At 28.5% G+C, this 26930-nt stretch overlaps 5 protein-coding genes and 1 long non-coding RNA gene across 8 annotated transcripts; 3 read left to right on the top strand and 3 right to left on the bottom strand.

The window, feature by feature from the left end:
- Positions 1-91: 91 nt before the first annotated feature.
- Positions 92-4477, bottom strand: LOC106793298. Its single transcript, XR_001382400.1, has 2 exons — positions 3691-4477; positions 92-410 (listed from the first exon to the last, which is right to left on the bottom strand). It is a non-coding gene; the product is annotated as an uncharacterized LOC106793298 (long non-coding RNA).
- A 2153-nt stretch (positions 4478-6630) lies between these two features.
- On the bottom strand, positions 6631-12431 carry LOC106793265 (protein argonaute-2). The gene is made up of 16 exons (XM_014760066.1): positions 12261-12431; positions 11509-12152; positions 11198-11381; positions 10719-11155; positions 10455-10649; positions 9978-10101; positions 9532-9893; positions 9093-9212; positions 8717-8996; positions 8333-8485; positions 8082-8244; positions 7880-7970; positions 7636-7799; positions 7237-7510; positions 6974-7158; positions 6631-6900 (listed from the first exon to the last, which is right to left on the bottom strand). Exons 1-16 carry the CDS (start codon positions 12274-12276, stop codon positions 6813-6815), a joined length of 3480 nt encoding a protein of 1159 aa, XP_014615552.1. The 5' UTR covers positions 12277-12431; the 3' UTR covers positions 6631-6812.
- Positions 12432-12986: 555 nt separating this feature from the next.
- Positions 12987-17342, top strand: LOC106793263 (superkiller viralicidic activity 2-like 2). The gene is made up of 10 exons (XM_014760063.1): positions 12987-13220; positions 13302-13406; positions 13522-13764; positions 13856-14063; positions 14137-14403; positions 14490-15318; positions 15412-15584; positions 15646-16077; positions 16240-16777; positions 16956-17342. Exons 1-10 carry the CDS (start codon positions 13111-13113, stop codon positions 17111-17113), a joined length of 3063 nt encoding a protein of 1020 aa, XP_014615549.1. The 5' UTR covers positions 12987-13110; the 3' UTR covers positions 17114-17342.
- Positions 17343-21388, bottom strand: LOC106793264 (FAS-associated factor 1). Of its 2 annotated transcripts, none has more exons than XM_014760064.1 (12): positions 21104-21388; positions 20593-20661; positions 20229-20502; positions 19907-20084; positions 19538-19814; positions 19059-19197; positions 18815-18960; positions 18566-18720; positions 18284-18479; positions 18090-18193; positions 17711-18023; positions 17343-17498 (listed from the first exon to the last, which is right to left on the bottom strand). In XM_014760064.1, exons 1-12 carry the CDS (start codon positions 21233-21235, stop codon positions 17418-17420), a joined length of 2064 nt encoding a protein of 687 aa, XP_014615550.1. In that variant the 5' UTR covers positions 21236-21388; the 3' UTR covers positions 17343-17417. The 2 variants fall into 2 exon arrangements, with proteins under 2 accessions (XP_014615550.1, XP_014615551.1); XM_014760065.1 differs by having other exon boundaries at positions 17385-17498; positions 17698-18023.
- Positions 21389-22183: 795 nt separating this feature from the next.
- On the top strand, positions 22184-23329 carry LOC106793169 (nuclear receptor 2C2-associated protein). 2 transcript variants are annotated; one of them, XM_014759859.1, is made up of 3 exons: positions 22184-22288; positions 22476-22566; positions 22980-23329. In XM_014759859.1, exons 1-3 carry the CDS (start codon positions 22251-22253, stop codon positions 23262-23264), a joined length of 414 nt encoding a protein of 137 aa, XP_014615345.1. In that variant the 5' UTR covers positions 22184-22250; the 3' UTR covers positions 23265-23329. The 2 variants fall into 2 exon arrangements, with proteins under 2 accessions (XP_014615345.1, XP_014615346.1); XM_014759860.1 differs by having other exon boundaries at positions 22210-22284.
- Positions 23330-23598: 269 nt separating this feature from the next.
- On the top strand, positions 23599-26691 carry LOC106793301. The gene is made up of 7 exons (XM_014760109.1): positions 23599-24087; positions 24185-24482; positions 24669-24822; positions 24910-25052; positions 25127-25326; positions 25406-26036; positions 26120-26691. The coding sequence occupies exons 1-7, from the start codon at positions 23998-24000 to the stop codon at positions 26506-26508; spliced, it is 1905 nt and encodes a 634-aa protein (XP_014615595.1). The 5' UTR covers positions 23599-23997; the 3' UTR covers positions 26509-26691.
- Positions 26692-26930: the final 239 nt, after the last annotated feature.

Genomic DNA, 26930 nt, shown 5'->3' with positions numbered 1-26930 from the left:
ATATCATATATATATATATATATAAATTTTATTTTTCGTAGTTTTTAAAAAAATGTTTTTTAATTTCTGTTCTGTTTCGTTTTCTTTTTGTTTATTATTATTATTATTATTATTATGATTATTACGACGCGACATTCAACGAGAGTAGAAGCAAGAAGACGACGTTAACAAGAGTTCGTATGACTCGATTAGCTCTGAGTTCATGTCTCTATCACGGCACATCGCATTTAGAGCCCTTTCTCTTAGGCAAAGGGCACTGCCTATGGCTGCTTCAAGAAATGAGTCGACACCAGCCGTAGCGTAAGCATCGATGGTCTCGACGCAGAGGGATGAGTTTTAGGTCACCACTCCGCCCCTCGCCCTGACATGGTCCAGGCCCTTTTTTCTTCGACCTTTACTACGATTCCACCCTAAAAAAAAGTAGAAGAATATTTATTAGCATTTATTCATTCATTCCTTTCGTTTTGATTCGTTTCATTTCATTCATCCCCCGATAAATGTAATATCACAATAATATATTTATCATATTTATTATTTTAATATTAATTGTTATTTATTGGGGAACGGGAGGGAGGGGGTGTTCAATATTTTTAACAAATGTGTTTTTGTTGTTAATTGATACTTAAAATAAAAAATACGACACATTGTATATTAATGACAATATATTATAAACCGATTAATTATTAATTCACGATTAGAATGCAAATAATATAATATTATAATATTGTTAATAGAAAAAATGATTTATTACTATTTATATTGAAATATTAATATTCATTTTAATATATGTAATTCTAATTTATAATCCTTATGCAATATATTATCTTTATTATTCTCATCGTACAATTAAATAATATTCGCATAAACTTATCATTCATTTGACCAAATAATTATCGATAAATGTTTACACAAATATTTATCGAGTATTTAATATTTATTAAACCTTTCGAAAAGTTTTCTCTTTTTTTTTTTTTTCTTTTTTAAATATTAGTAAAACAATATCAAAAGATAATCCAAGTGTATCTCGTACATTTTGTAAACTCATTAAACTTTGTTCATTAACGATGTAGGGGACGAAAAGGGGAAGGTTTGTGTGGGGTGGGGAGAGGGATGATTGTTTAATCAGAGATAAGAATTCTTCGAGTTAAATAAATTCGATATCGTATTAAAATTGTATAACTCGTTGAAATTTTGCAAAATATATATTCGAGTGTAATTTTTTCTTTTTTTTTATTCCCCTTTAAATTGGTAAACTTCTTCTATGGTTTTATATATACATGCATGCGTAATAAGTATATTCGTGTGTAAGTTTGATTTAAATTTGGAAATCACGGCAACTATACGTTGAAGATAACAGTGATGTGTTTCCTACGTTTATAACATCTCAAAAATAGATCCTTACCGTTGCATTCAATGTTATTTTGGGAAAAGTTCGATCGTTAGCCTCTCGTATAGAGTCTTACGTGCGTCAACAACTCGTACTTATTAAAATGAAGACAAATCACGAGAAAAATATTTCGTGTGTACTTTAAAAAAGAACAAAATAACAAAACAAAAATAACAAAGTTAATCGATTCGAGTAACGAACGAAAATTACAGAGCTTTTTTTCTCCCCCTTCCCATTACGATGATAATCTAAAATCTAATAAATTTTGTCCACGAATTTTATATAAAAAAAAACAAAAAACTAATAATACAAGTATACATTTATTCCACGTTAACTTCTATCTTTTTTTTATTGTTTTCAATTATCGATTTATTCATTAGCAAATAATTATCGAGAATCCGATATAATTATATTAATTATATTGAATTTCTTTTGAATATGTAACTTTTCGTTTGACTTTGACAAATTTTTCAATCAATTGGAGACTTGATCTCGATTGATCGGGTGCAGAAGGGGAGTTACAACATAAAACTTGAACTATATCATTAAATATTATGCACCAAAAGAAAAAAAAAAAAAAGAGAAAAACAAACAAACAATATATTATATTCTGTTGTTGGTTTCATAAAACAATGAAAGTTTAATAAAACGTAAGGGAAAAAAAGTTGAAATAAAAGTTACCCTGCCGCGTTATTACTACGTATTTCAATGTAAATGAGAAAGATAAAAAAAAAGAAAACAAGCAAATGATTGAAAGGAAGGAGGAGGGTGGTTAACATTTGGAATCTAACGATATCAACCCTCTCTCTCTCTCTCTCTTTCTCTCTGGAATAGTCGTCGCTGCCACCTAGCAACAAGCGCGCACGTTGCAAAGCTGTTCGAGAAGTTTCTCGGGGAGGGATGCAAAACGAATCGTTGTTCACGATCAGAATTTCTTTAAACAATGTCAACAACTATTGCAAAAAAACAAAAACTCTTTCTACTATGTAGAAAAAAAAAGAAATGATTTAATTTTCCACGTAAATGGTTACAAACAACAACCACCACCACCACCACTACCACCACTACCACTACCATCACCCTCACCCTCGTGGGGTTACAATTGATTAGAACGTAAAAAAAAAGATCTAAACGTTTTGTATCTGTATATAAATCTTATAATAGATTAACGTACCTTTTTCTCGGATATATGTATATGTCACTTTGTAAGTAATGCATATTAGATTTATGCACATTATTCGATGCATTAAATGAAATGTAGGTAATTGAACAGGGATAGGGTTTGTGGAATGGTGGTATATAGAAAAGTAGGGAGGGGTTTTGATGGAGGAAAGAAGGAGGTTGGGGGCTGGAAGGGGGTGAGTGTATTATTTCATTTACAAATAAATCGTTGATGCGTATTATGCGTTAATAAAATGGAAGGAAAAAATAGTATGTAAAATAAGTAAGTAAGCATATATATATATACATATATCGGAGAACGCTGACCCGATGCAACACAACGATCATGGGAGGATCTATAGGTGTGCATCGAGTGGAAACATAATCGCGCGTATACCGGCAACCATGAGAATGAACGATCGATAATTTCCCGCGTAGAAGGTATAACGACGAAGAAAGGAATAACAGTTTTTTAGTCGCGTAGAATGTAGAGTAACATATTAAAAGTTAACGTTATATGATTTAACGGTATATTATATTTATTACGATGTTATTTATTAAAAATTAATGGACGTTAATTGTTTTGAAGAAAAAAAAAAAAAGAACACAATAAATTACGTGAAACGTAAGTAGAAACAAAAATTCAATGGAAATATATATTATTAATGTTAAAAGCTCACATGTAAAATAATATTTTACAAATTAAAAATCAAACGTAATTTTTCCACGCTAGATCAATAACATTTCTTTTGATCTCTTACCAATCGTATTTCAATAAAATAAAATAAAATAATAATAACCGGAAAGAAAAGTATTCTTTTAAACTTAATTAACTTTCACGAGTACCTTCTTTTTATTCTTCCTCTTATATTCCAGATATCATCATCTGGTTATCACCATCCACACGTCAAATAGAAAAGACACGATCGATATACGTAGGGAAAGAGAAAAGAAGATGAGAAAACGGAGAAGGAGACGGAGAACGAACGAACGAACGTAGAAGATTTATAAAAAAAAGAAATAATGAAGTTAACAAATAAATAATCGACAAAAGTATATTATTAGGTAATGCGAAATCAGATGATATATTTATAATATATATCTATATCTATATCTATACATATATATATATAAAATTGTACCTTAACAAAGCGACGATTTAATCATGACGAGAGTTTTAGACGAGAACGTTGGATAAATAATAATCAACGTATCGTACGGAACAACCACGGAAGTGACACTGTCGGATTTCTCCACTACGAACCACCGTTTTCCCCTCCATTCTTCTTCCAACCCCCTTCTCCCTTTAAAAGCTCCCACCACTAGGAGGATTTCTACTGGACACCCAGCACGTTCTGCTGACCAAAGTCAGCGCCTTAGCGTGTTTCAACCCCCTCTTCGTATTTGCGAGAACCAAATGGGGCAAGGGGTAAGGGGTAAAGAAAGGGATGGGGGAAAGAGGGGGTGCATATGTGTTTAATATATGTGAACGAGTAGAGAGAGAGAGAGAGAGAGAGAGAGAGAGAGAGAGGGATGAAAGTGATAATCGACGAGGGTGCGCATGCACCCTCTTCTACGAAGGAATCAATAGAAGGCTTCGGTCACGTGAAAAAAAACCCCCCTACGAATAAGGCGTAGAAACTGTTAGGAGAAGGAGACCCAAACAGGAATTAACAACCAGTATTATAACGCAGCAGGTGAAACTTACAAATCGCGTTTTTTTTTTTTTTATTTTTTTAAGTTGTAGCGTTTTAAATGAAATGAAATGGACTTTAGTGGTGGGTGGTTAAGTGCGATTATGTAAATTCGCCTAAATAATATGAAACGGAAGGAACGTTGAAAAGAGAGTTTTACGATATAATTATCCACTATCTGCGTCGCAGTTGAATCCTTTAATACGATTCAGAATATATATATATATATATATATATATATATATATAAATTATGTATGTGTTGATTATATATATATATATTTTTATTATACGAAAATGTAAACAACGGGATGAATGTGTGCGAGTGATGGGCACAGCTGAAGATTCGTTACATACATACGTGTAATTAAATAAATAATACCAGTATATATATATATATATAAAATGCATATTTTATCTTTTAGGTTTATTTTTTATTTATTTTTTTTTTTTTTGGATATCTTGAAATCGTTAAATTTTTCATTATTTTATCCTCGCGATTCGTTTATAAGTTTTAATAATACGCTTCAAGAAATGTTTCTACGCATTATCCTAGGGGATAAAATAAAATTGATTGAATCAAAATCAAGAAACAAAGAAATTCTTTATGTTATGCATGTATATTACGTATAACAAAAAAAAAAGAAAAATAAATACCATCTTTCCATCCATTGTTATTGTTCATGTGTGTAAGAAAGTATAAAGGGGGGGGGGTGAAGGTATGACCAAGTTTAAACCTTTTCCCACAGGAAGGGACTAACGGGTCACCCTACACGTCCTTGAAATACCATTGAATCGGCGAGTTCCATGAATGAAGTAATAATAACCCCCCTCCCCTCTCCCTCTTTCACCCCTTGAAATCCTTCTTATATATACACTAACACTAGATCAGAAACATTGACGATTCCCCCCCCCTGCCCCTATTGCGCAGTATCTAAATAATTTGAAATGAATTTTACCATCGGAGAGGCTTTTTTTTTTTTTTAAACACCCCAAATGAGCACTCCCCTTTGCGAATCAAATTCACCGCGCCAATAAGGGTAATAAATATCTAAATAATATCGTAGCATGATTATAATCGCAAATATTTTTTGGAAGATTTTGTTCAAAAGTAATATGGATAAAAATCGAATGAAAATAATATTCAGGAATTACGTTGCAAGCATCTACATAACTCCAAAAAAAAGTGTATGATCCTGTTACTTCAAACAAAACATGCTTTATTACTACCACACAAATAATACTTTTCAAAGTATCCTATATTGAAGGAGTTTTTCTTATAAAAATTGAATTCTCTACTATAAGAAATATTTTGGCTGATCCTTAAAATCACAAACATTCTCAATGGATGTTATTAATCATTCAGTTAAAATTAATCAATTCTACAGATTGCCATAATTATTATTGCTGTATACAGTTTCGAAACAATGACTTTACACCGGATTTTATTTTTATTACAATGGCTTGAGAAAATAAATTTTTAGAAAAATTTGATTTGCAAATGGATTAATTTAGAAAAAAAAAAAGAAAAGAAAGAAGCCAATCATTTATTTAATAAAAAAGAAAAACAACAAAATTAAGATATATTTACCTATGCATTAAGAAGATAAACAGTGTTGATAAACCATAACGCCAAGCAAGATCACAATGTACAAAATCTTCTTTTTTCACTGTTATATATTTTTAATTTTAAGGAGGTTATCTGCATACGTAATCTCCTTTAAACGCATACAACACGCGCATGCGCGTAACAGAAAACAATTTATCGTTGATGTAACTAAGTACCGCGAATTTTGGCATATCTACAAATGTTGTAATAACATATAGAAATTAGATATTATTTATCAAAGGTTTTTAATTTTTTTTGAAATTTAAATATTATTGTCGTAGATAAAATTAATAAAAATATGACCTTATGTGTTAATAATATAATTGAAGAATTGGGATATATTTTTGTTGTTTTGTTTTTAATAATATGAATAACACATTTATAACCCGTGTTACATAACTAATTTTTAATTCATAAGGGTACATATTACAATTAACAAGATATAATATATTTTCATAAGATATAGTTTTATTTTAACACATTATGTGCAAGAAAGTTATTAATATCTTTTGCATAAGACACGATTTAATCATCAAATTCAATAAAAAATTTATTTAAAAATAAATTACGTTTCATTCTGAAAATTGCGCATTTTCCTTTAAACTTCAACAAATTTCTATATTCTAAGTGTATCAAAAAGAAAAAAAAAAAGGTCACGCGCTGTGATCCGCACAAAATGTGTTAATATTATATATGCTTTAATTTATTTATTTATTTATTTTTTTTTTTTATATATATTTTTTTTGTTATATATATATATATATATATACATATATATATATATATATGCTTTAAATTTTATCCTTATTTGGTAAAATAGTCGACTATATATTTCAATGAAAGTTATAATATAATATAAAAAAAGATATAATATTATTGAGAAATAATAATTCCCACACCATTAGAATTTGCAGTAATAAGCAAAATAATTCTCTCTTACCCTCTTTAGATACTGATATAAACTAAACGAAAAACATCGGAGCTTTACTTTTTATTAATATTTCTATTTTCCTTTGCTCGCGCGGCAATTGCTCTAATTGAATGTGAACGCTACAAAATCAAATTAAGCATTGAATCATTTTTAAAAAAAATAAGTTTTATTATATATCATTATATTACTTACTTTTGTATAAGGGCCCTAGCGCGAAATGCTGCTAAATGGGCATAATATGTTGGTGCCGGATAACTAACCGCTCTTGTACAACGTGCAAACATATGACATAAATGATATGTAAGTTCTTCTATTTGATTCTCAGTCATATCTATTTCATTGTATACGCACTTATATTTGGTAGGTCGTGCAGTCCCCTTATATATAAAATAATATATAATACTTATGTAAAAGAAGAATCGCATTAGAGATTTATATTGTATTGGATAATTTACCTGAATGCTTGCATGAGATACGAGATAAAAATCAATATCAGTGGGATGTGTAATATGTGTGTCCACAATTGTACCAGCCCTAACGTTAACATTTCTATCATCTGATTCTGATCGCGACGTAGGAAAAAATCGTATATGATGTCTTTTTTGTACCACAAGAAAAGTAATTTTTGGTCCACACTTTTCTTGGGGAAAGACTAATTTAAATGCTTTTTGAAAAGCTGGTAATTCAATTTCCAACACATGAGCAATCTGTCCATCACTTACACCATCGCTATATACAATTAATAAATGAAAACGTTTCTTAATATAACACTATAACGAGTTAGATAAAGTTTAATAAATTAATTTGATAAATTCTATATTAAGTCAATATTATTTTTTAATAAACTTACGTACCGATAAACGATAATTTTTAATGGTTTCTGTTTTGTAGTATCATAAAAATTCTTTAATAATTTTTTGAGAATATCCGCAAGATCAGTAATCATTTCCTGTCTTGGTGGTTGCAAGCGAACTTCAATTGAATATTTAAAACCTTCTGTATCACAACTTGCTGTAACCTTTATTATAATAAAATGTATTACGTGTAATAAAATATTTTTACTAAAATTTTAAAGAGATTTATATAAGTAATATTTACTGCGGCTATAGAAGGTATGTTTATAGCATCTGGAGATGGATGTGTTACATCGGCACCAATCACAATAGTATTACCGTCCAAAACATTAGGGCTGCATAAAGAAAAATGGTTATAGATACAATCCCGAACACAATATATTATAATATATACTCTAGAAAATATACGAGAAGTATAATTTTATTATTAATATAAAATGCTATACCTGCGGTGCCTCGCAATAATATGATTTGTACCATTAAGTTTAGAATTAATTTTCAAAACGATGTTTGATATGGTTGCGCTATTACATTTATACTTAACAGTTCCAGATTTAAGACATTGTGTGAGTACATTTGTTTTTAATTCCGTAATTTGCTTCACCTTACCTTTAAGATAAATAATATACAATTATAAAATATCTTTTAATAAATCGAACGAATGAATAATTTTTTGTAAATTAAATAAATTCTTTACAATATACGTCATTAAAGTCTGGTATAATAACTATAACAAGTTTTATATCAGCTGCGCTTAAATTTTGAAAATATTCTATAATGTCCCGTTCATTATCATAATGAATATCTTTAATATTATTAGTCTTCTTTATGTCCAAGCCATGCGCTTTTGCTGAAATAGAAAATATAATATTAAAACATGTTTTTTTTTATGGCAAAGAAAGAAGTGATAAATAAAGAAAAATTGATTAAACGGACGATACGAAAACTTGCATAAAGTCTAATTTACAAAAGAAAACAAAATTATTGCAGAATTTCATTTTCATTTAATACTCTTACATTTAATCAACACTTTCAAAGTGTTAAGATTGTTAAATAACTATAAATATTGATATGTACTTACAAATGGTCATCAACTCTTGAATAAAGTTATTAATGTCAGCGTATATTATAGACCTTGCATGTAAATTTAAAACTGCCCATTGATCACTGTGTAATTGTATTGCTGTATACATTTTGGTAGCCCTCCAAATTCCCTTACTCACATGTGTAGTAACAGTTTTATTATACAACAATTGAGGAGGAGGTAATACTCTAGCTGGTACCTTTTCAAATTGTGGGTTTATTGAAAGCTTGAACTCGTTTCTTAGAGTTGGATGATCATTCATTTCCAAAGCTTCAAACTGCAATTATTATTATGTTATAAAATAAGATACATATATTTAATATATATATAAATATATTTGTATATATAACACATATGCAAATAAAATACTTACACCATCCATTATCTTTCTTTTGCGGACTTCAGTATTACTGGCCGCTTTTTTTATCATTTCGGCCGTTTGTCTATCAGATAATTTTTTTCTGCTTACTTGTCCAGGCAATATAACACAGAGCTAAAAAATTTTAAAACATATGATTGTTTCATTCTTAATTTCATTTAATATTATTTGTCTTTAAATTTAATAATGAATATATTGTTTCTGTTAGGTCGTTCAAACGTAATTTCATTTTTTCAAAGGAAAATAAGAGACAAGTTTGTCATATTTATAATCCAAAACATTTTTTTGGAGGTGTTTTTTTCTAAAATGTCAAGTGATTTTAAGGTTTAGAGCAAGATTAGGTATCTGTAAACATGACTAATGGAATCACTGTGCGATAAATGAAATTACTTTTTAAACAAACTTATATATTAATAAAAGACATTAAATATACCTCTGGAGGTACATATATCTTTTTATCTGTTGAACCTATCCATAAGCAAGGCCAATCAGGATATTGTACAATATATCTCTTTTCATATTTGAAATAATTCTCGACGGTACAAACAACTCCATCAGAACGTTTAAATTTACAAGTCCTCGGAGATTCGTTTATTAAACCACGTGAAATATGTGTTCTCTTAGATGTCGGCACATTTGGTATCTCATAATGAACTTTTAATCCAGTTAAGAATTTATTTATTTGGATTTGGTTGCGTTTTATATCCATTGAAGAAATATTTCCACCTCTGACTTGACAAAATTCCTTTATCGCATTAATGACGTTTTGAGAAATTGGGAATCCCTTATGTGCAACTAAATAATCACATAAAACATTTGTTATGTATACTAATTTTGAAAATCTTTTTCAACAAAAAACTAATATATATTATACTTTACCATCTACATTCAAAAGAGGTTTCCATCCTAGAATAGCAGATTGAAATTGACCTGTCCATAATTCCATGCCTTCCGTCAAATAATCTGTTCTGGCCCTTGGTTTCCAAAATATTGATCTTCCAACCTGTTAAAATACGTACGAATTGTAAGAACAATAATCTATTTTGAAGAGATAATAGAAAAGAAGAAAATGAAAAATACATAATGTGATGGGATTTACATTATTAACATATGCTCTAAGAAAGAACAACATATGCACAGTCGATAAAGTAACGGAAAAATTTGGTAAAATAAGATCGTTCAGAAAAAAAGAAAAATGTATTAATAAATAATAAAAAAGAACACTTGGAGAAAGACAAATGAATAAGCTACATATATCAGAACCAGTAAGGCTCACGTGTAATGTTTCAAAGAATTGGGAAGTATTCCCAATTCTATAAAATACATAAGATCAAAAAAAATATTTGTTTTGCCTACTGGAAAGTTATATGTCAAAGGTCCATGGCGTAAGATGACATCAAGCGCTTGTATTCCGGCTTGAACGTTCAATGAATCACCAAAACCAGGTCTAACTCTTTTTAAGAATGAAAGATCTAGATTTGCAGTCTTTGATATTTCAATTGTAAATGCTCTATTCCTGCCATTATCTTCAATTTCAACAGTTCCGTTTATCTAAATTAAACAAAAATATTTGTAGAGGATTGATTTAATCATTTTTTACATTTCATTTTATATACTTACTTGTTCTCCAAAAGGCAAATCATGTGCACTATAAGCAATCTTATTCCCATCAAATGCAGGATATCGAAACGGGAAATGTGTTTGTCTGAATTGTTCGAAAACACGTCTCATGAAAGATTTGGGCTTGTCAGGGTTAATATTTACATCGTATTGAGTAATATTTGTTTCAAATTTCCGGAACTCGAATGACATCACATTGACTTCAACCATTATAGATCTGCCAAGAGTTCCACATATTTCCTGCTTTCTTTTAGGTAAATTATAAGCTAGTTTACCAGTTACAGACTGTGCTGATTTTTCTTGCAATTGAGAGTGTGACATTGGTGACGGTGATTTCAATGGTTCTTTCATTAGTGTTGATGATGTTGATGGTAGTTTCAATGGTTCTTTCATTGGTGTTGATGGTAGTTTCAATGGTTCTTTCATTGGTGTTGATGNTGTTGATGGTAGTTTCAATGGTTCTTTCATTGGTGTTGATGGTAGTTTCAATGGTTCTTTCATTGGTGTTGATGATATTGATGGTGGTGTCAATGAAGGTAATGATGATGATGACGGTGATGACAGTGTTGATGGTGATGATAATGATTGTAGTGGTTTTTTTATTGATGAAAATGACTTATAATCTCTTGATGATGAAGGCGAATCCACCTCTGGGTCTCTAGCCTAAAAAATATTTATATATTTTTGTGTAACAAAAATAATGTAAATTTAATATTATCTACACTATTACGTATAATATACTTCCTCCTTGGGGGGATAGAAGGATTAATAAAATATTAAAGGAATATACCATTGGAAGTTGTTGTTGTTGTTGTTGTTGTTGTTGCTGCTGTTGTTGCTGTATATTTCTACCCCATGCTACTTTTTTAACTTCACCTTGATTTTGATTAAACCCTCGATCCTGACTTTGACTTTGACTTTGACCTCGATCTCGACCTCGACCTCTACCTCGACCTCGACCTCGACCTTGACCCCATTGAATAGGCAATTCCTCATGTGGCTTAGATGAGGCTTGGGGCATCGATGAAGGTTGTGGCATCGATGAAGGTTGTGGCATCGATAAAGGTTGTGGCATCGATGATGGTTGCGGCTTTGGTGTGGCTTCTAACGTCGATGAAGCTTGTAATTTTGATGCTCGCATCAACCATGCGCCTTGTAACGTTGATGTTGGTATTGTCACTGGGGCTTGTGATGTCACTGGGGCTTGTGATGTCGATGGGGCATATGACGTCGATGGGGCATGTGAAGTCGATGGGGCATGTGAAGTCGATGGGGCATGTGAAGTCGATGGAGCATGTGATGTTGATGAGGCTTGTGACCTCAATGGACCTTGTGATGAAGCTCGTTGCTTCGGTAAGGATTTTGGTTCTTGTTCCTGTCGTGAAGTATTAGATAATCCAACAATATCTGGATCTTGTTTTAAAATCTTTTTCCCTACAAAATAATTCAAATTGAATAATCTTCTAAAAAATATTTATATGAAACTAAATATCCGATTAAAAATAATGAAACTAAATATGAAATTAATGAAAAATTACGTACCTTTCTTCTTACCCATTATTGATATGGAATATTAAACTTACTTTATATTATTTAATTAAACCAATATGTTTCAAATTACAAAGTATATTAACGTTTACTCAAAGTAACTTCACATCCAATATGGCGTGTTGGACATATAAGACTGCGCAATATCTCAACATAGAATTGGTTTCTACGAAATATCGATTCGGGAAATTACCGAGTTATTCTCAGTTGGTAAGGTTAGTATATAGATTATATATATGTATATATATATATATCATATTTCTACGTGAACTCGCCTTAAAATTCAAACTGATGGATTTATAGAGTTTGTCCCAAATTGTACTGGATACTGATTAGTCTATTGTCTTGTATATGTTCAAAGATGAACCAATCAACAATCTATAATTCTGTAAAGTGAAACTAAACATATATATATATATATATATAACAAAAAATACTTTGCGGGAAAGAGATGCGTCACGAGATTTTAGGTAATATTGCACTTCATTTAATTTTCCTTGCTACTTTACACTTTTTACTACACTCAACTATTATATTCCATTATTTTTGCGCGTTGCACCTATCTAAACGTAAATTCTAAGACATGTTGCCAACAGTCGTAAGTCGATTATCACTCGTAATGATATCGATAGATGGCATTTGTTGATCGTTGCATTATTACTATTAAGGACTAATGTTAGGGATCCTATAATACGGTAAAGTTGGCAGCACACTAGTTATGATTTTCTAAACTCATTAATCGGTCCTATACGTTCATGTTTATGCATCACACGTGTGGTATTCGATATTTATTTTTTTTTATTCTTTACATATTTATGCTAAAGAAATATCAAAATCATTATCAATGGCGGAATTTACCACTGATTTATTTGATGTTTTTGAAGAGCCTAATGATATCGTTGAAATAATACCCAAATCAACGAAAGATGATGATCAAAAATCATCATACTCAAAGTAAGAGTATAAACAATTTTCTGACTAGAGCCTATAATTTTACATTTAACTTAATATTCATTTGAAAATTTTTCTAAATAGGAATATTAATATTGATAAAAAATCAAAATGTGATCTTGAAAATGACCATGAGGAGCAGCAAGTGGTGAAAAGATTAAAAACTGATTCTATCTTAGACGATATCAAGTATGTAAACGGTTTTATATATTTTCTTTTTTTCTTCCTTTTTATATATTTACTTAAAAGCTTTAAGCTTTAAAAAGAGAGAGAAACTCTTATTAATTTATATTATTTAATATAGCATTGATGAATTGTCGTCACGTATAAAAATTTATACCATGGAAGCAATAGAATCATGTACTCATGAAGTAGCTGTACCACCTGATCATGAATATACAAAATTAGAAACTAAACAAACAAAACCAGCTAAGGAATATAAATTTGTTTTGGATCCATTTCAAAAGGAAGCAATACTGTGCATAGAAAATAATCAATCCGTTCTTGTTTCTGCTCATACATCAGCAGGAAAAACTGTTGTTGCTGAGTATGCATATTTATATATATATAAATTTTTATTTTTCTAATATGTTTTGCCAATTAACTACATAATTACTACAGATAATTTCCTTTAATAGATATGCCATAGCCTGTTCTTTAAAGAACAAACAAAGAGTTATATACACGACTCCCATAAAAGCTTTGAGTAATCAAAAATACAGAGAATTTTATGAAGAATTTAAGGACGTAGGACTAGTAACAGGAGATGTTACAATTAATCCAACAGCTAGTGTTCTTATTATGACCACAGAAATTTTAAGAAATATGCTTTATAGGGGTTCTGAGGTTTAACTGAATTAATCATCCTTATTGTATAATATATATTATACTAATTTTAACATCAAACTATTATCTTTAGGTTATGCGAGAAGTTGGTTGGGTAATATTCGATGAAATTCATTATATGCGCGATAAGGAAAGAGGTGTAGTTTGGGAAGAAACTTTAATTCTTTTACCTGATAATGTACATTATGTATTCCTCTCTGCTACTATACCGAATGCACGTCAATTCGTTGAATGGGTTGCTCATTTACATAAACAACCTTGTCATGTTGTTTATACGGATTATCGACCAACGCCGTTACAACATTATATATTTCCAGTTGGTGGAGATGGTATTCATTTGGTACGTAGACTTTATGTTTATTGCTAGTAATAAAGTAAAACGCATATAAAATATGTTATAACTTCGTTTTTTGTATATAACAATAGGTTGTAGATGAAAACGGACAATTTAAAGAGGAAAATTTCAATAGAGCCATGGCGTGTCTTCAGCACGGAGATTCGGCTAAAGGCGATACGAAAGGTCGTAAAGGTGGTCTTCGAGTTACCAACGATGGTCAAACAAATATCTTTAAAATGGTCAAGATGATTATGGAAAGAAATTTCGCTCCAGTTATAATCTTCAGTTTTTCTAAAAAAGATTGTGAAGTGTATGCCATGCAAATGGCGCAATTAGATTTAAATACAATGGATGAAAAAAAATTGGTTGATGAAGTTTTTAACAATGCTATGGACGTATTAAGCGAAGAAGATAGAAGATTACCGCAAGTTGAAAATGTACTTCCTCTTTTAAAACGTGGCATTGGTATTCACCATGGCGGTCTTTTGCCCATTTTAAAAGAAACCGTGGAAATTTTATTCGGCGAAGGATTAATCAAAGCATTATTTGCTACGGAAACTTTTGCAATGGGATTAAACATGCCTGCGAGAACGGTCTTGTTTACAGCGCCTCGTAAATTTGATGGAAAAAATTTCCGTTGGATAACGTCAGGTGAATATATACAGATGTCCGGACGTGCTGGAAGACGAGGCTTGGATGAGAAAGGAATAGTTATTTTAATGATCGACGAACAAGTTAGTCCGGCTGTTGGTAAAGAAATCGTACAAGGAAAAGCTGATCCAATTAATTCTGCTTTTCATTTAACATATAACATGGTACTTAATCTTCTAAGAGTAGAAGAAATTAATCCGGAATATATGTTAGAGAGAAGTTTTTATCAATTTCAAAATCAAGCGTGTATACCATATTTGTACAACAGTATGTATTCGTTTGTATTTTACATAAAGTATCATTATATATTTAGCATTAAACATAATATATACTTTATTTATTTTATTACAATTTTTGCAGATGTAAAAAAGCTAGAAACCACTTACAATGAAATAAATATCGAAAATTATGATGAGATATCGTCGTATCATGATATTCGCGAGCAATTAGACCGATTAAATACTGAATTTAGATCATTTATAACAAAACCTGAGTATTTACTTCCATTTTTGCAACCTGGTAGATTGGTAAAAGTACGTCTTTTAATAGAATGTAAAATCATTTGTAAATATCTTAAATTATTATTAATTTTAGGTGAAAAATGGAAAAGAAACATTTGATTGGGGTATTGTAGTAAATTTCAGTAAAAAGATTCCTAAAAATCCAGTAAAAGAAAATACCACCTTGATCGTTGATATTTTACTTCATGTATCTAAAAAATCAAGTGAAGGATGTCCAATGCCTTGTCAAGATGAAGAGGAAGGTGATATGGAAGTTGTTCCTGTTTTACATACGTTAATTACTCAAATCAGTTCCCTTAGGTTATATCATCCAAATGATTTAAGGCCCAATGCAAATAGAAAAAGCGTACTGAGAACTATTGACGAAGTGAAAAAACGATTCCCGGATGGACCACCATTATTGCATCCCATAGCTGATATGCACATTGAGGATCAGAGTTTTAAAGACATTGTTAAAAGAATTGAAATTCTGGAAAAAAGACTATATGAACATCCTTTGCACAAGGTAAAATTAAATCATTTAATATCTTTTTCTTCTTTTCTCCCCCCAAAATATGAATATACTATTAATGTAAGTGTTGATATTTTTATAAATTTTATTAATAATGAATATCGAATTAACTCAACATTTGTATTAAATTTCTTTAACTTCATTTTTGTAATACAGGATTCTAATGTGTGTACATTGTATGAACAATTTTTACATAAAGAAGAATTAGGTAAACAATTAAAACGAGCTAAAACAGAATTAAAACAGGCTAAATCGATACTACAAATGGACGAGTTGAAGTGTAGAAAACGTGTACTTCGAAGAATGGGCTATTGTACAGCGGCTGATGTAATAGAATTAAAAGGCAGGGTTGCTTGTGAATTAAACGGTGCCGATGAATTGCTAATGACCGAAATGATTTTTAATGGTTTATTTAATGCATTAAGTATACCACAAATGGTAGCATTAATCAGTTGTTTTGTGTGTGATGATAAATCTAATGAGATGCCTAGAAGTACGGAAGAATTAAGTGGACCACTTAGACAAATGCAAGACTTAGCACGAAGGATAGCTAAAGTTTCAACTGAAGCTAATTTGGAATTAGACGAAGATGCGTATGTCGAAGGATTTAAACCATACCTGATGGATGTTGTTTATGCTTGGTGTAAGGGTGCAAGTTTCTTACAGATATGCAAAATGACAGATATATTTGAAGGTATGGATGATAATCAATAAAATTATATATATACAGTGAGTAATCAATTAAGAAACAACTTGGCTAGCAATATTGTCTTTAAATACATTATGTTCGTTAATCGATTACCCCCACTGTATATATTTTTTTATTATCGTTAAAAGATCGATAATAAATTATAATCGTTCATATATTGTAGGATCGATAATAAGATGTATGCGACGTTTAGAAGAAGTTCTTAGACAATTATGTCAAGCTGCTAAAAATATTGGTAATACAGATTTAGAAAATAAATTTAGCGAAGCAATTAAACTCATGAAAAGAGACATTGTTTTTGCTGCATCTTTGTACTTGTAATTAAAATATATGCAAGACTAACAAATTTGTATTATTATACTTCATTTTTCGACTTATTTTTTAATAATAATAATAAGAATGAAATTTTCGAGAATTGTTCAAAATGTAATTTATTATTTAGTGGATAGTTAAAACATACAATGCACATGTATGAAAGAATAATAATGAGTTTTTACAAAATCAAATTACACCTGTTAATATTTGTCTATATAGAAAAAAAAAAAAAAAATTTAAATAAATACAATTTAAGAATATTTTTTTGATGTTTAACATCTACACTTTTAATTTAATTATAACAAATAATTTATCGTTCCTCTAATATTACTGTTTCTTGTGGACAGAACTTTAGTTCCATTAATGTCATTTTAGAATCCATTGATGTTAACTGTAATTGACAATATTAGGTTTGTAATTCTTGTAATACGATTAAATGCTTATGCCAAACATTATTATTAAAAAAAAAAAAAGCAAAAAAAAAAAGAATTAATATACACGGGAGATGATATTAAAACCCAACACACTTTGGAGATTAATCAATCAGTAAAAAAAAAGGTAACTATAAGATAAGAACTTAAATTGCTTACATGATCTACTTACATCCCTTCGGGGCCAACTAGAAAGAACTTTATATTCTTCCGTGGGATAACCTTCGACGATTAAAAAATTAAGGAGTGTTTGAAGTGGCGTGTCTGGCTGAAATCTACGTTCAAGAAATTTGCCAGCTGGAAGTCGTACTCTTACTTTAAGAACACCATCGCCTGTACTTTGTTGAGGTTCGGGAGGTAAACTAGATTCTATTGCCTGTCTATGAGCTTCCTTCCTTGCTTCTACAGCTAGCCTCTCATTTTCTGCTTGTTCCTTTCGTCTTTTTTCAATTTCTTCTTGCATTTGTTTAGCTTCTTCTTTTGCTCTATGAAAATATATATAAATAAAAAGTACATTTGAAGAAATGAATACGATTAATTATTCTATTTACCTATCCGCAGCCAAACTCTCTTGATAAGCTTTATCCTGTTCTTGTTTGACTTTTTCTCTAGCTTGTCTTTCTTCTTCTACTCCAATATCTGTACGCCTTTGTTCCTATATACCCAATAATATATTAATATTTCTATTTAGAAATTTTCTTTTGTTATACGATCATTTAGATACAAGTAGATAACTAATATTTACCTGAAAAACATCAACTGCTTGAATTAAATTAGTAAGTAATTCATTAACTCCCACATTACCATGTACAATGGTAAATATTTCAGTATTCGACCTAGATCTCATTATTATCATAAGAGCTGGTAAAGTGTCAACGTCAATATTTCTAACAGTTAATGCAGCAACAGATCCAAGTGTTTGATTAACTGATGTCAAAAATCTATGAATCAAAATGTAATATTTAATAAAAATAATCTCATTGGGATTAAATGTACGCAACAGATAGAGAATATTATTTATATATACTTTTGTTTGTTAGATTCATACGTGATATCCCAACCCCAAACAATAAAATTTGCAGAAAGTAATTGAAGCACCGTTTCAAAGCCTAGTAATTCTGTGCAAAATACATTTGCTAGGACACTGTTATCGTGATGTAAATATACGGCTAATAATTTCCTCTAAAACACAATTAACATTGATTTTATTTTCTAATGGTTATTTAAAATTTGTAATGTTGAAATTAATATTAAAATATTTATGTATTAAACAAACCTCCTTCGCAGGCTTTAAACATGACTCTTTTATAGCGTCTTCGAATGTGCCAGTAAAAAATTCTGGATGATTACGACCATACCGCTTTTCGTATTGTTCTGCAAAGTGTAACGTACCCACTATTTCATCTTCTACATTTTCCGGCACTGCCAAATAAAAAATTTAAATAGAAGATTAAAGCAACAATATGTTAAATGAATAATATTATATTTTTTCATTAATTAATTTCTTTTAATATACTTACTAAGACGTTGTATCTTGGTAGACGTGATATTATCTATAAAAATATCATCCTCAACATTAAATGATTCAGGAACATCAAATTCTTCTACGTCTTCCGGTTCATCTATAGAACTATCACTGTCAATTAATTCTACAACATCCTAAAATCATGAAATATATTATTTTAATCCAAAACTTTTTGTTGCTCATTCTAAAAACTTAGAAATAAAGAAAAATAAAGAAAAGAAAGTTTGCTAAATCAATAATTTGAATAATTTGAATAATTTATATTCCATTATCCACTTTACAGTTTAATCTTTAATTTGTATGTTATATTTCTTTAAATTATATTAAATTTAATTATTCAATTTAACGAGCTTAAATCTATAATTTCTTTCATTAATAATTACAATTGTATAATGCATCTTATAATTGCAAATACTCTATTGTAGAATAATATAAAAAAAATATAATATGAAATATGAATAATTTGAAAAGTACCTTTTTCTCTTCTTTAGAAGGAAGCTTACTAACTGATAAATCATGTTCTGGATAAATTATGCCACTTTGCGCCAACATTACATTATCATCTTTCAATGATGTGGGCCAGCCTTTCCATTGTTGATGTCGAACGGGCACGTCAATCAATGAATATACACTTGTTTTGACATCCAATATTGTATGTGTTCCAGGAAATTTTAATTTGTATGATTTATTGTGTATTTCATCTTTGATGTTTAGAGTATAAGTTAATGTGATACGATCCGACAAACATACACTTCAAAACATAATAAACATTTTTCAATAAGTACGATAAAGAAAAATTGATTTATGTATATATATATAAATAAATAATTTATAACTACATACATTTCGTCCGCTAAATCCCAGTTTTTCGATAAAGATGTCAGATACAACGTATTTTCTATTGGTAATTCTAACTTTTGAAGAATGATACCATTCGTGTGGGGTTCCTTCTTCCATCCACGTATCTGTTGCTGACACGGCGTAACATTTGTTTGTTCCCATATAGATTGCTTAAGATCACCTAATATTTATTTTTATCTCTTAGATATTACCAATATCATTTAAAATTTTATATCACGTGTTAATATGACATATTAAAATAGGTTTTTAAAAACAAAATAAAAAAGAAGAAAAAAGGTCTTTTTTTTTATTATTAAACACTTACCTACAGTAGATAATTCAGATATATCTATTTTATATATCTTCCTTAAATAATTAATACGGAATGTAAGCATTTTAGCAACTTTTGATTGACTCGTTCCAGGTTTAACATCTTCTATTATTTCTGGTTTAGCAGAATCAGCATTTTTGATAGAACTTGTTTGTGTTATTATAGACGAATGTGGTATACTTCCTATTTCTTCTATCATTTCTACTTCAGGACCCATATCAAATGGAAGTTGTTGAGTACCCCGTGGCATTGCTTGATTTACCGCTGCCTGCATTATCAAAATATATATTTGCATATGATTATAATTATATCTTAATAATAACGCATTCAATCATGAGAATTTTCTATGTATATTTACCAATAAATCCCAGTTTGTTTCTTCCAAATATAGAATTGCTTCACCAACATCATCAATTCCTGTACAAGCCTATACAAAAAAAATGTAATTAAAGTTGTAGCAAAAAATTAAATTAACAAAATTATGATTTAATTTATAACTTTATTTAATTCTTATATAAAATAGAAAAAAATTGAATCTGATTTTTCTAGAAACAAAAAGCAACACTGCTTATTACAAAAAAAAATATTAATTAATTACAAATTATATTCACAATAACGAAACAAAAAAAAAGACCAATTAATGGAGAAAAATTGGCAATGATTAATTATTATTAATATCATTATTATTATTACCAATGTAGTTTAAATAAAATATAAATAACATATAAAAAAAAAAAGTCTTTGTTCGAAATGTCTTTACATTCAACTATTGCCAATGTCATTCAGTAATGCAACCATAACCTTAAATCATAATAATTTTTTACTACATCTTAAACTTTAATATATTTATTTTGTTGAAAATAGATTACCTGAAAATCAGCTAAAATCACCTCACGGCTTTCAGCCATTATGACGTAGTATATATGTAGCAATGTGAAAAAAATCTTTATCAAGAATCTAAACTCTGAATCCTTTATCCTCAAAATTATTACAAAGAACATGCACAACAAATCCAAGCCATTGATGCCTTAGATATATCACAGTACTTGATGCGAATCGACTAGCTTGTACTGTTTATACATTTTTGTTCTTAAAATCAAACAATAGTTCGTATATTCGACGACATACCGAAATTTATTTCACTTAAGTTTCGAACAAATGTGATTGGTTGAATTTTATTATTTCAATTAACGACCAATCGCAAGCCTCTGTTTTACTAGGAAACTCGATAACGTGATACACTTCTTATATTTTTATTATTATTTTAATAATTAAATAAAATATTTGTTTGTTTTTATTCAAAAATTCTTAACAAATTTAAATAATGTCTATCTCAATTCAAATGTAATAATGAGGAACAAATAATAAATTGTTTAAAATGAAACATTTAACAGTTATTGCTATATTCGATATATTTACTTATTGTATGTTTTTTCATTTATAATTAATAGACCCACGTTTCTTTTAATACATTTTTCTCTTTGTCTTTTGTTTTATTATTTGCATTGTTAATTTTGTTTTTAATTAATAATATATACGAACAATTGCATGATGTACTTAATGCAAATATCAAACAAGTCCAAATTGTGATGTACAATTTCATTAATTGTATGAATTAATAATTTTAGTTTTTAAATTTTTTACTTTGTTTATTTCTAATAGAATAATTGTATAGTTTTAATAATAATTATATAATTTCAAAAATTCTTTATTTCGTTAAAATTTCAAATTTTGTGAACGTATACGCGAATGTAATATTTGTTGGGTTTGTATCTTACGATGGTGGTTCTTGTACGCAATTTTAAAAAAGAAAAGAAAATTTATCAATTTTACGTATATATATATCTATAAAATAATTAAACTTTCCAAATTAATATTATAATTATTTATTTTATAATTATTCGTTATACCTAAAATCAACGGATAAAATATTGTTATTCTTTAGATTATTCTAGCCTATAAAAATATTAATAATCATAAATATTTATATTGAATATACAATTAAACACAATAATAATGAGCAATATATTAGAGGAATGCAAATTCGAATGTAGGTTAGTTTTTTACTTTAAATTATTCTTTTATCTAATCAAACATTTTTTTTCTTTAATGATATTTCTTTTGCTTTTTATATATACATTATAATTTACATATGTATATATTTTTATTAATTATCTCTTTAAAATATATTGTACTGTATTAATGTATTATTGTTAAAAAGAAAACATTTATTTTAATCAGAGTTAGTACGGTAATGAATAAAGATTCAAGAAATTATGGAAAACATCGTATGTTCGATGAATATTCTGACACGTGTTGGTATTCTGATGCTGTAAGTAACTAATTATTTAATCTTTAGATCAAGGATGGCAAATAGGGTTTGGTCTGCATGTTAAAAAATAATAAACTTTATAGTGATCTTTTATCCGTGCTAATACCTATGTAAAGTGTATACAGATAAGTATGTATAATAAATATTAATTATTATTGTATTTAATCTATACTATAATAAAATTTAATTTCTTTTCTCATAGTCTAGCTATGAAATTCAATCGAATGTGGAGTTAAGTTTCGTATATGTACATGCACCATTAAAAATATCTTCTCATGCCAAACTTGGCACACATGCCACTTATTTGCCATCTTCCTGATTTAGATTAATAAATATAATATAATGAAATTGTAGAATTTAAAGGCATATTAAAGATATATGTTCAATACAATATTGTTATATACATGTTGCAGGGCTTGCCACAATGGATAAAGATTACTTTTGAAAAAACAAATACTATATCTGGATTTGAGATTCAATTTCAAGGCGGCTTCGCTGGGAAAGTTTGTCTCATTAACATTGATGATGATAATGAAAGCACCATTTTTCAGGAATATTTTTATCCAAATGACATTAATGCAAGGCAACATTTTGTATTAAAAAATCCGACTACAGGAAAAACATTTAAAATAATATTTAATGAAAGTACAGATCTATTTGGTAGAATTGTCGTATATAAATTATGTATATTTTCATGATATATTTACTATTTTTCTTTATAAATTAAAATGTTTGCAAGTATAATAAATTTTATTTTTTTTTATATCTTTGTAAACTTATTTACAAAAAGAAAACAAATCTTTTTGGAATTACACACAGCATGAATTTCATTGTGTTAGTATAGACAAATATTTTTTAATGGCGTCAAATCAATAATTATGTAGTTTTTTCTTGGATTATATCATATTTCTATGAACAAAATTATTTAAAAAATTAACAATGTTTCTAATGTATTAATCGTAGAATTAAAATTTTGTTTAAAAATTTGAAAACTAACATAAGATGAAATATTTTAACTGTCACCTTTCAAATGACACCTTATTCATGAAAATTAAGTAAGAATTGTGCCTGATACGATTTGCGATGGTAACGCTGTCTTAAATAATTTTTAGCAAAAGTATATCAGGTGTATTTGTTAATAAAAATATAAAAAAATTAAAAAATAAATAATTTAAATATAAAAGATTGGATTTTCTTATTGATAGAAAATAAAAAAATTTATCCGGTTTCTTATCTTGTAGTTGTATTACCGATGCTTATGTTTTGAAATTTCAAAGTGGTTTAAACGTTATTCAAATTAGGTTATTAAATAGCGGTGTATGTGTATATGATAAGTTTAATAAATAATAATTAAGCACAGTACTTAATTATTAAATATATTACACATTGTAAAACTATTGTTTGTTCATTTTGTTTAAAAAATCATAAACAATGGCTGTAAACACGTATTTTTATCGCAATGTACTTCTTTTAACGGAAGTAATTCCAACAAGTGATGAATTTAAATTACATTTCAAAGAGGTACATTTTATAATTTAATTTTATTTATTAGTCATTTAATTTATATTAATATGATAATGAATGTTTAGCAAATTATTTTATCTTTTGTCGTTTTTAGGGAATGTTTAACAAACCCAATACAATTGGATTTATGCATGTTTCACAATATTTACTAACAATATATGATGCAGAGTATTTTAAAAAATCCATTCAGTGGCCGGTAACATGCAAGAAAACAGAAGTGAAATATCGTAACAATGTTAAAGATTATTTAAATGTAATAGCAAAAGAAAATTCTGATATCAATTTTCCTCCTATTCTTACATCTTTTTTGGTTCGCGCTCATGGACAGAAGTTTAATATTATTATGTGGAAACTTTCTACAGTAGCCTTAAGAACTTACATTAAAAGGAATTGTAAGTATTTATTTGTGTTTTTCTTGATATTTAATTTTTACAAGAAATGTTTGCAAGTGTAAAAACAGATTTTTATATATATTTTTAAAAAATTGTAATTATATTCATTAGAAGCATACGTTTCGTAAGAAAAATTAATGTTTTATTTGTATAACTAACTCTCTAATAAATTTTGTTGATTCGCAGTTGACCCAAATGTTTTTTATGCACCACGCTTGGGTTCTACAAACGAATTGGTGAAAACAACTCTCCAGGAAATAAATAAAGATACTATTTCTAATATCATGTCTCACCACAGAAATATGACCAAAATGAAGGAAACATTTAAAATTAATATGACGTAATTGATATTTCTTAAAAAACAAAATTATTCCAATAGTTAATTTAAATCGGAATATTGTTTTATTTGTTGCATTTGTATTTTTAGGGAAGAAAAAGAAGCATGGTCTAACGTAAAGCAAGACATTTTCGAAGTTAAACAATCAGTGTTAAATTTGGCGTCTAAGGCTCCGGTTGATTCGAGCATTAAAAAGTGCCTAACGAATATAGAAAATACAGAAATTATAGAATGTACGTATATTTACTTAAGATATACGTAGTACTGAGAAACGATGAGCATAATTTAATTATAATATTATTTGTAGTATGGAAACAACATATAAAGGAAAATTTATCGTATATAAGAAAAAAAAATAAGTTTTTCAAGGAAGTACAAATTCTTAGCAATAAAATCACCAATATGATTTCGAGTATAATTAATGGTACAGAAATATTAGACGCGCATCAACTTGGAAAAGTACATTCCTCTACGATTTCTCTTCTTCCGTTGTCGACGAATATACAAGTAATGTATAAAAATATAATTAAAAAAATAGAATAAATCTTCTAGACGATTATGTTCTGATTAATCAAACTTATTTCAGTATCTTCTACATAACTTATATATTGACGAAAAATTGGTATTACACAATTTTCTTGCACTACTGAATTTCTTATTGTGTCAAGTGTATCAATGTTTAAAGAAAAATGAATTAAAAGATTTATCAAAGTGCCTTTTGCAAATAGAAGCAAGCCAAGAAGATATTACATCTGGAATAAAATCGTTTCAAAGTTTAACGACGTCTATAGAAAGTATTTCGACTAATTTAAAGTTACATTTCAATCAGAAGAAAATTAACGAAACGTTTCAAGAAAATATTTCGGCATTTGAAAATAATATATTTTGTTCGTCTCCACCTATCAAAATTAATACCAATTGTTGCGAAGAGGAAAACGATGTATTAAAAAGATTAATGGTTACACCGGTAGAAGGTGCACACAAATCATTATTTTCCAGATACAAAAGACATGGCATCACCAATGTACCTGTTTCCCAATTAAGAACTAACTTGTTAGTAGCACGTACTAACTTTGATGATACTTTGTCGTTAAATAATAGCGATAAAATTTTACAAACTTATTCGCATCTGCCCAAAACGAATTCTTCGTCTGTCAAACGCACAGGAAAATATTCACGTTTATTTGTATCGTATGCAAAAAAGACCGGTGAAAAAGGTAAGAAAAATTTTTATAATTAAATCTGATTAATTAATATTATAATTAATCAATATTTTATTTGTATGTTTGTGTGTGCATAGGCAACTGTAGTATAAGTTCAATACCAGATTCTATAAAAGCTAATTCTACTACTTTAACAAGTATAGAAGAAGCGCCCAACATATCGCAATTTAATCTGAGAAGTATAACAAAGAATTTCTTCGATCTCAGAGAAGTAATGACACCTGATAAATTTAATACAATCAGTCAATTAAAATCTCAATGTATTTTCAAAGAGTCTAACAATTTACATAACGATCGTTACGAATCAAATAATGAAACTGAAAAAGATAATGCGACCAATACTAAAGATATGTCTGTCAATAATGTTAAAGATACGACGAACAGAAGAAAATCTATTAGCGATTTAGTTCAACGTTATAAAAAAGTATTGGAAAATACAAAAGAATGTACAATATATGATAACTAAACGGATGTATCTTTTATCGTACGTTATAATACAAAGCTTCAACAAATTTTTCCACTTGGCTGGCCCTTTTATCCAAGAAAATATTTTTCTCACACTTTGAGAAGTACTGCTATGACACGTAAGAATAGAAAATTAATATTTGTACAAAATTTATATGTAATAAATTTTAAAGATTTAAAAATAGTTTTTTGTTTTACTTTTTTTTTTAAATCGCTTTTAATCAAACTCTATTAGAATAATTCACATTTGTATACTAAATTTGTTAAGTATATTCTATCTAAATATTATGTTTTATAGAAGGTTTCTCTTTATACATAATGATACATAAGTTTCATGAATTTGTTTAACTTCATCTATTCCTCATATTATATCATCTCTACAATTAATTTTATAATACATTATTAGTATTAATATAATTATAA

Source organism: Polistes canadensis, unplaced genomic scaffold (genome assembly GCF_001313835.1).
Source record: "Polistes canadensis isolate GaletaPanama2010 unplaced genomic scaffold, ASM131383v1 scaffold_12, whole genome shotgun sequence".
NCBI classification, from domain to species: domain Eukaryota; kingdom Metazoa; phylum Arthropoda; class Insecta; order Hymenoptera; family Vespidae; genus Polistes; species Polistes canadensis.
This window is presented reverse-complemented; position numbering and strand designations above follow the sequence as displayed.

Coding starts and splice junctions, on each gene's coding strand:
- LOC106793265 (XM_014760066.1), bottom strand. Junction 8,486..8,716: donor TCAAGAGTTGATGACCATTT/GTAAGTACATAT, acceptor TTTCTATTTCAG/CAAAAGCGCATGGCTTGGAC. Junction 7,800..7,879: donor ACATACCTTCTATAGCCGCA/GTAAATATTACT, acceptor ATTATAATAAAG/GTTACAGCAAGTTGTGATAC.
- LOC106793263 (XM_014760063.1), top strand. CDS start 13,111: ATGGCGGAATTTACCACTGATTTATTTGATGTTTTTGAAGAGCCTAAT. Junction 13,407..13,521: donor TCTATCTTAGACGATATCAA/GTATGTAAACGG, acceptor TATTTAATATAG/CATTGATGAATTGTCGTCAC. Junction 16,778..16,955: donor AATGACAGATATATTTGAAG/GTATGGATGATA, acceptor CATATATTGTAG/GATCGATAATAAGATGTATG.
- LOC106793301 (XM_014760109.1), top strand. CDS start 23,998: ATGGCTGTAAACACGTATTTTTATCGCAATGTACTTCTTTTAACGGAA. Junction 24,088..24,184: donor TTAAATTACATTTCAAAGAG/GTACATTTTATA, acceptor TGTCGTTTTTAG/GGAATGTTTAACAAACCCAA. Junction 26,037..26,119: donor AAAAAAGACCGGTGAAAAAG/GTAAGAAAAATT, acceptor GTGTGTGCATAG/GCAACTGTAGTATAAGTTCA.
- LOC106793264 (XM_014760064.1), bottom strand. CDS start 21,235: ATGTTCTTTGTAATAATTTTGAGGATAAAGGATTCAGAGTTTAGATTC. Junction 18,480..18,565: donor TATGAATCTAACAAACAAAA/GTATATATAAAT, acceptor TTTGATTCATAG/ATTTTTGACATCAGTTAATC. Junction 18,024..18,089: donor GAGAGTTTGGCTGCGGATAG/GTAAATAGAATA, acceptor ATATTTTCATAG/AGCAAAAGAAGAAGCTAAAC.
- LOC106793169 (XM_014759859.1), top strand. CDS start 22,251: ATGAGCAATATATTAGAGGAATGCAAATTCGAATGTAG. Junction 22,289..22,475: donor GAATGCAAATTCGAATGTAG/GTTAGTTTTTTA, acceptor TATTTTAATCAG/AGTTAGTACGGTAATGAATA. Junction 22,567..22,979: donor CGTGTTGGTATTCTGATGCT/GTAAGTAACTAA, acceptor TACATGTTGCAG/GGCTTGCCACAATGGATAAA.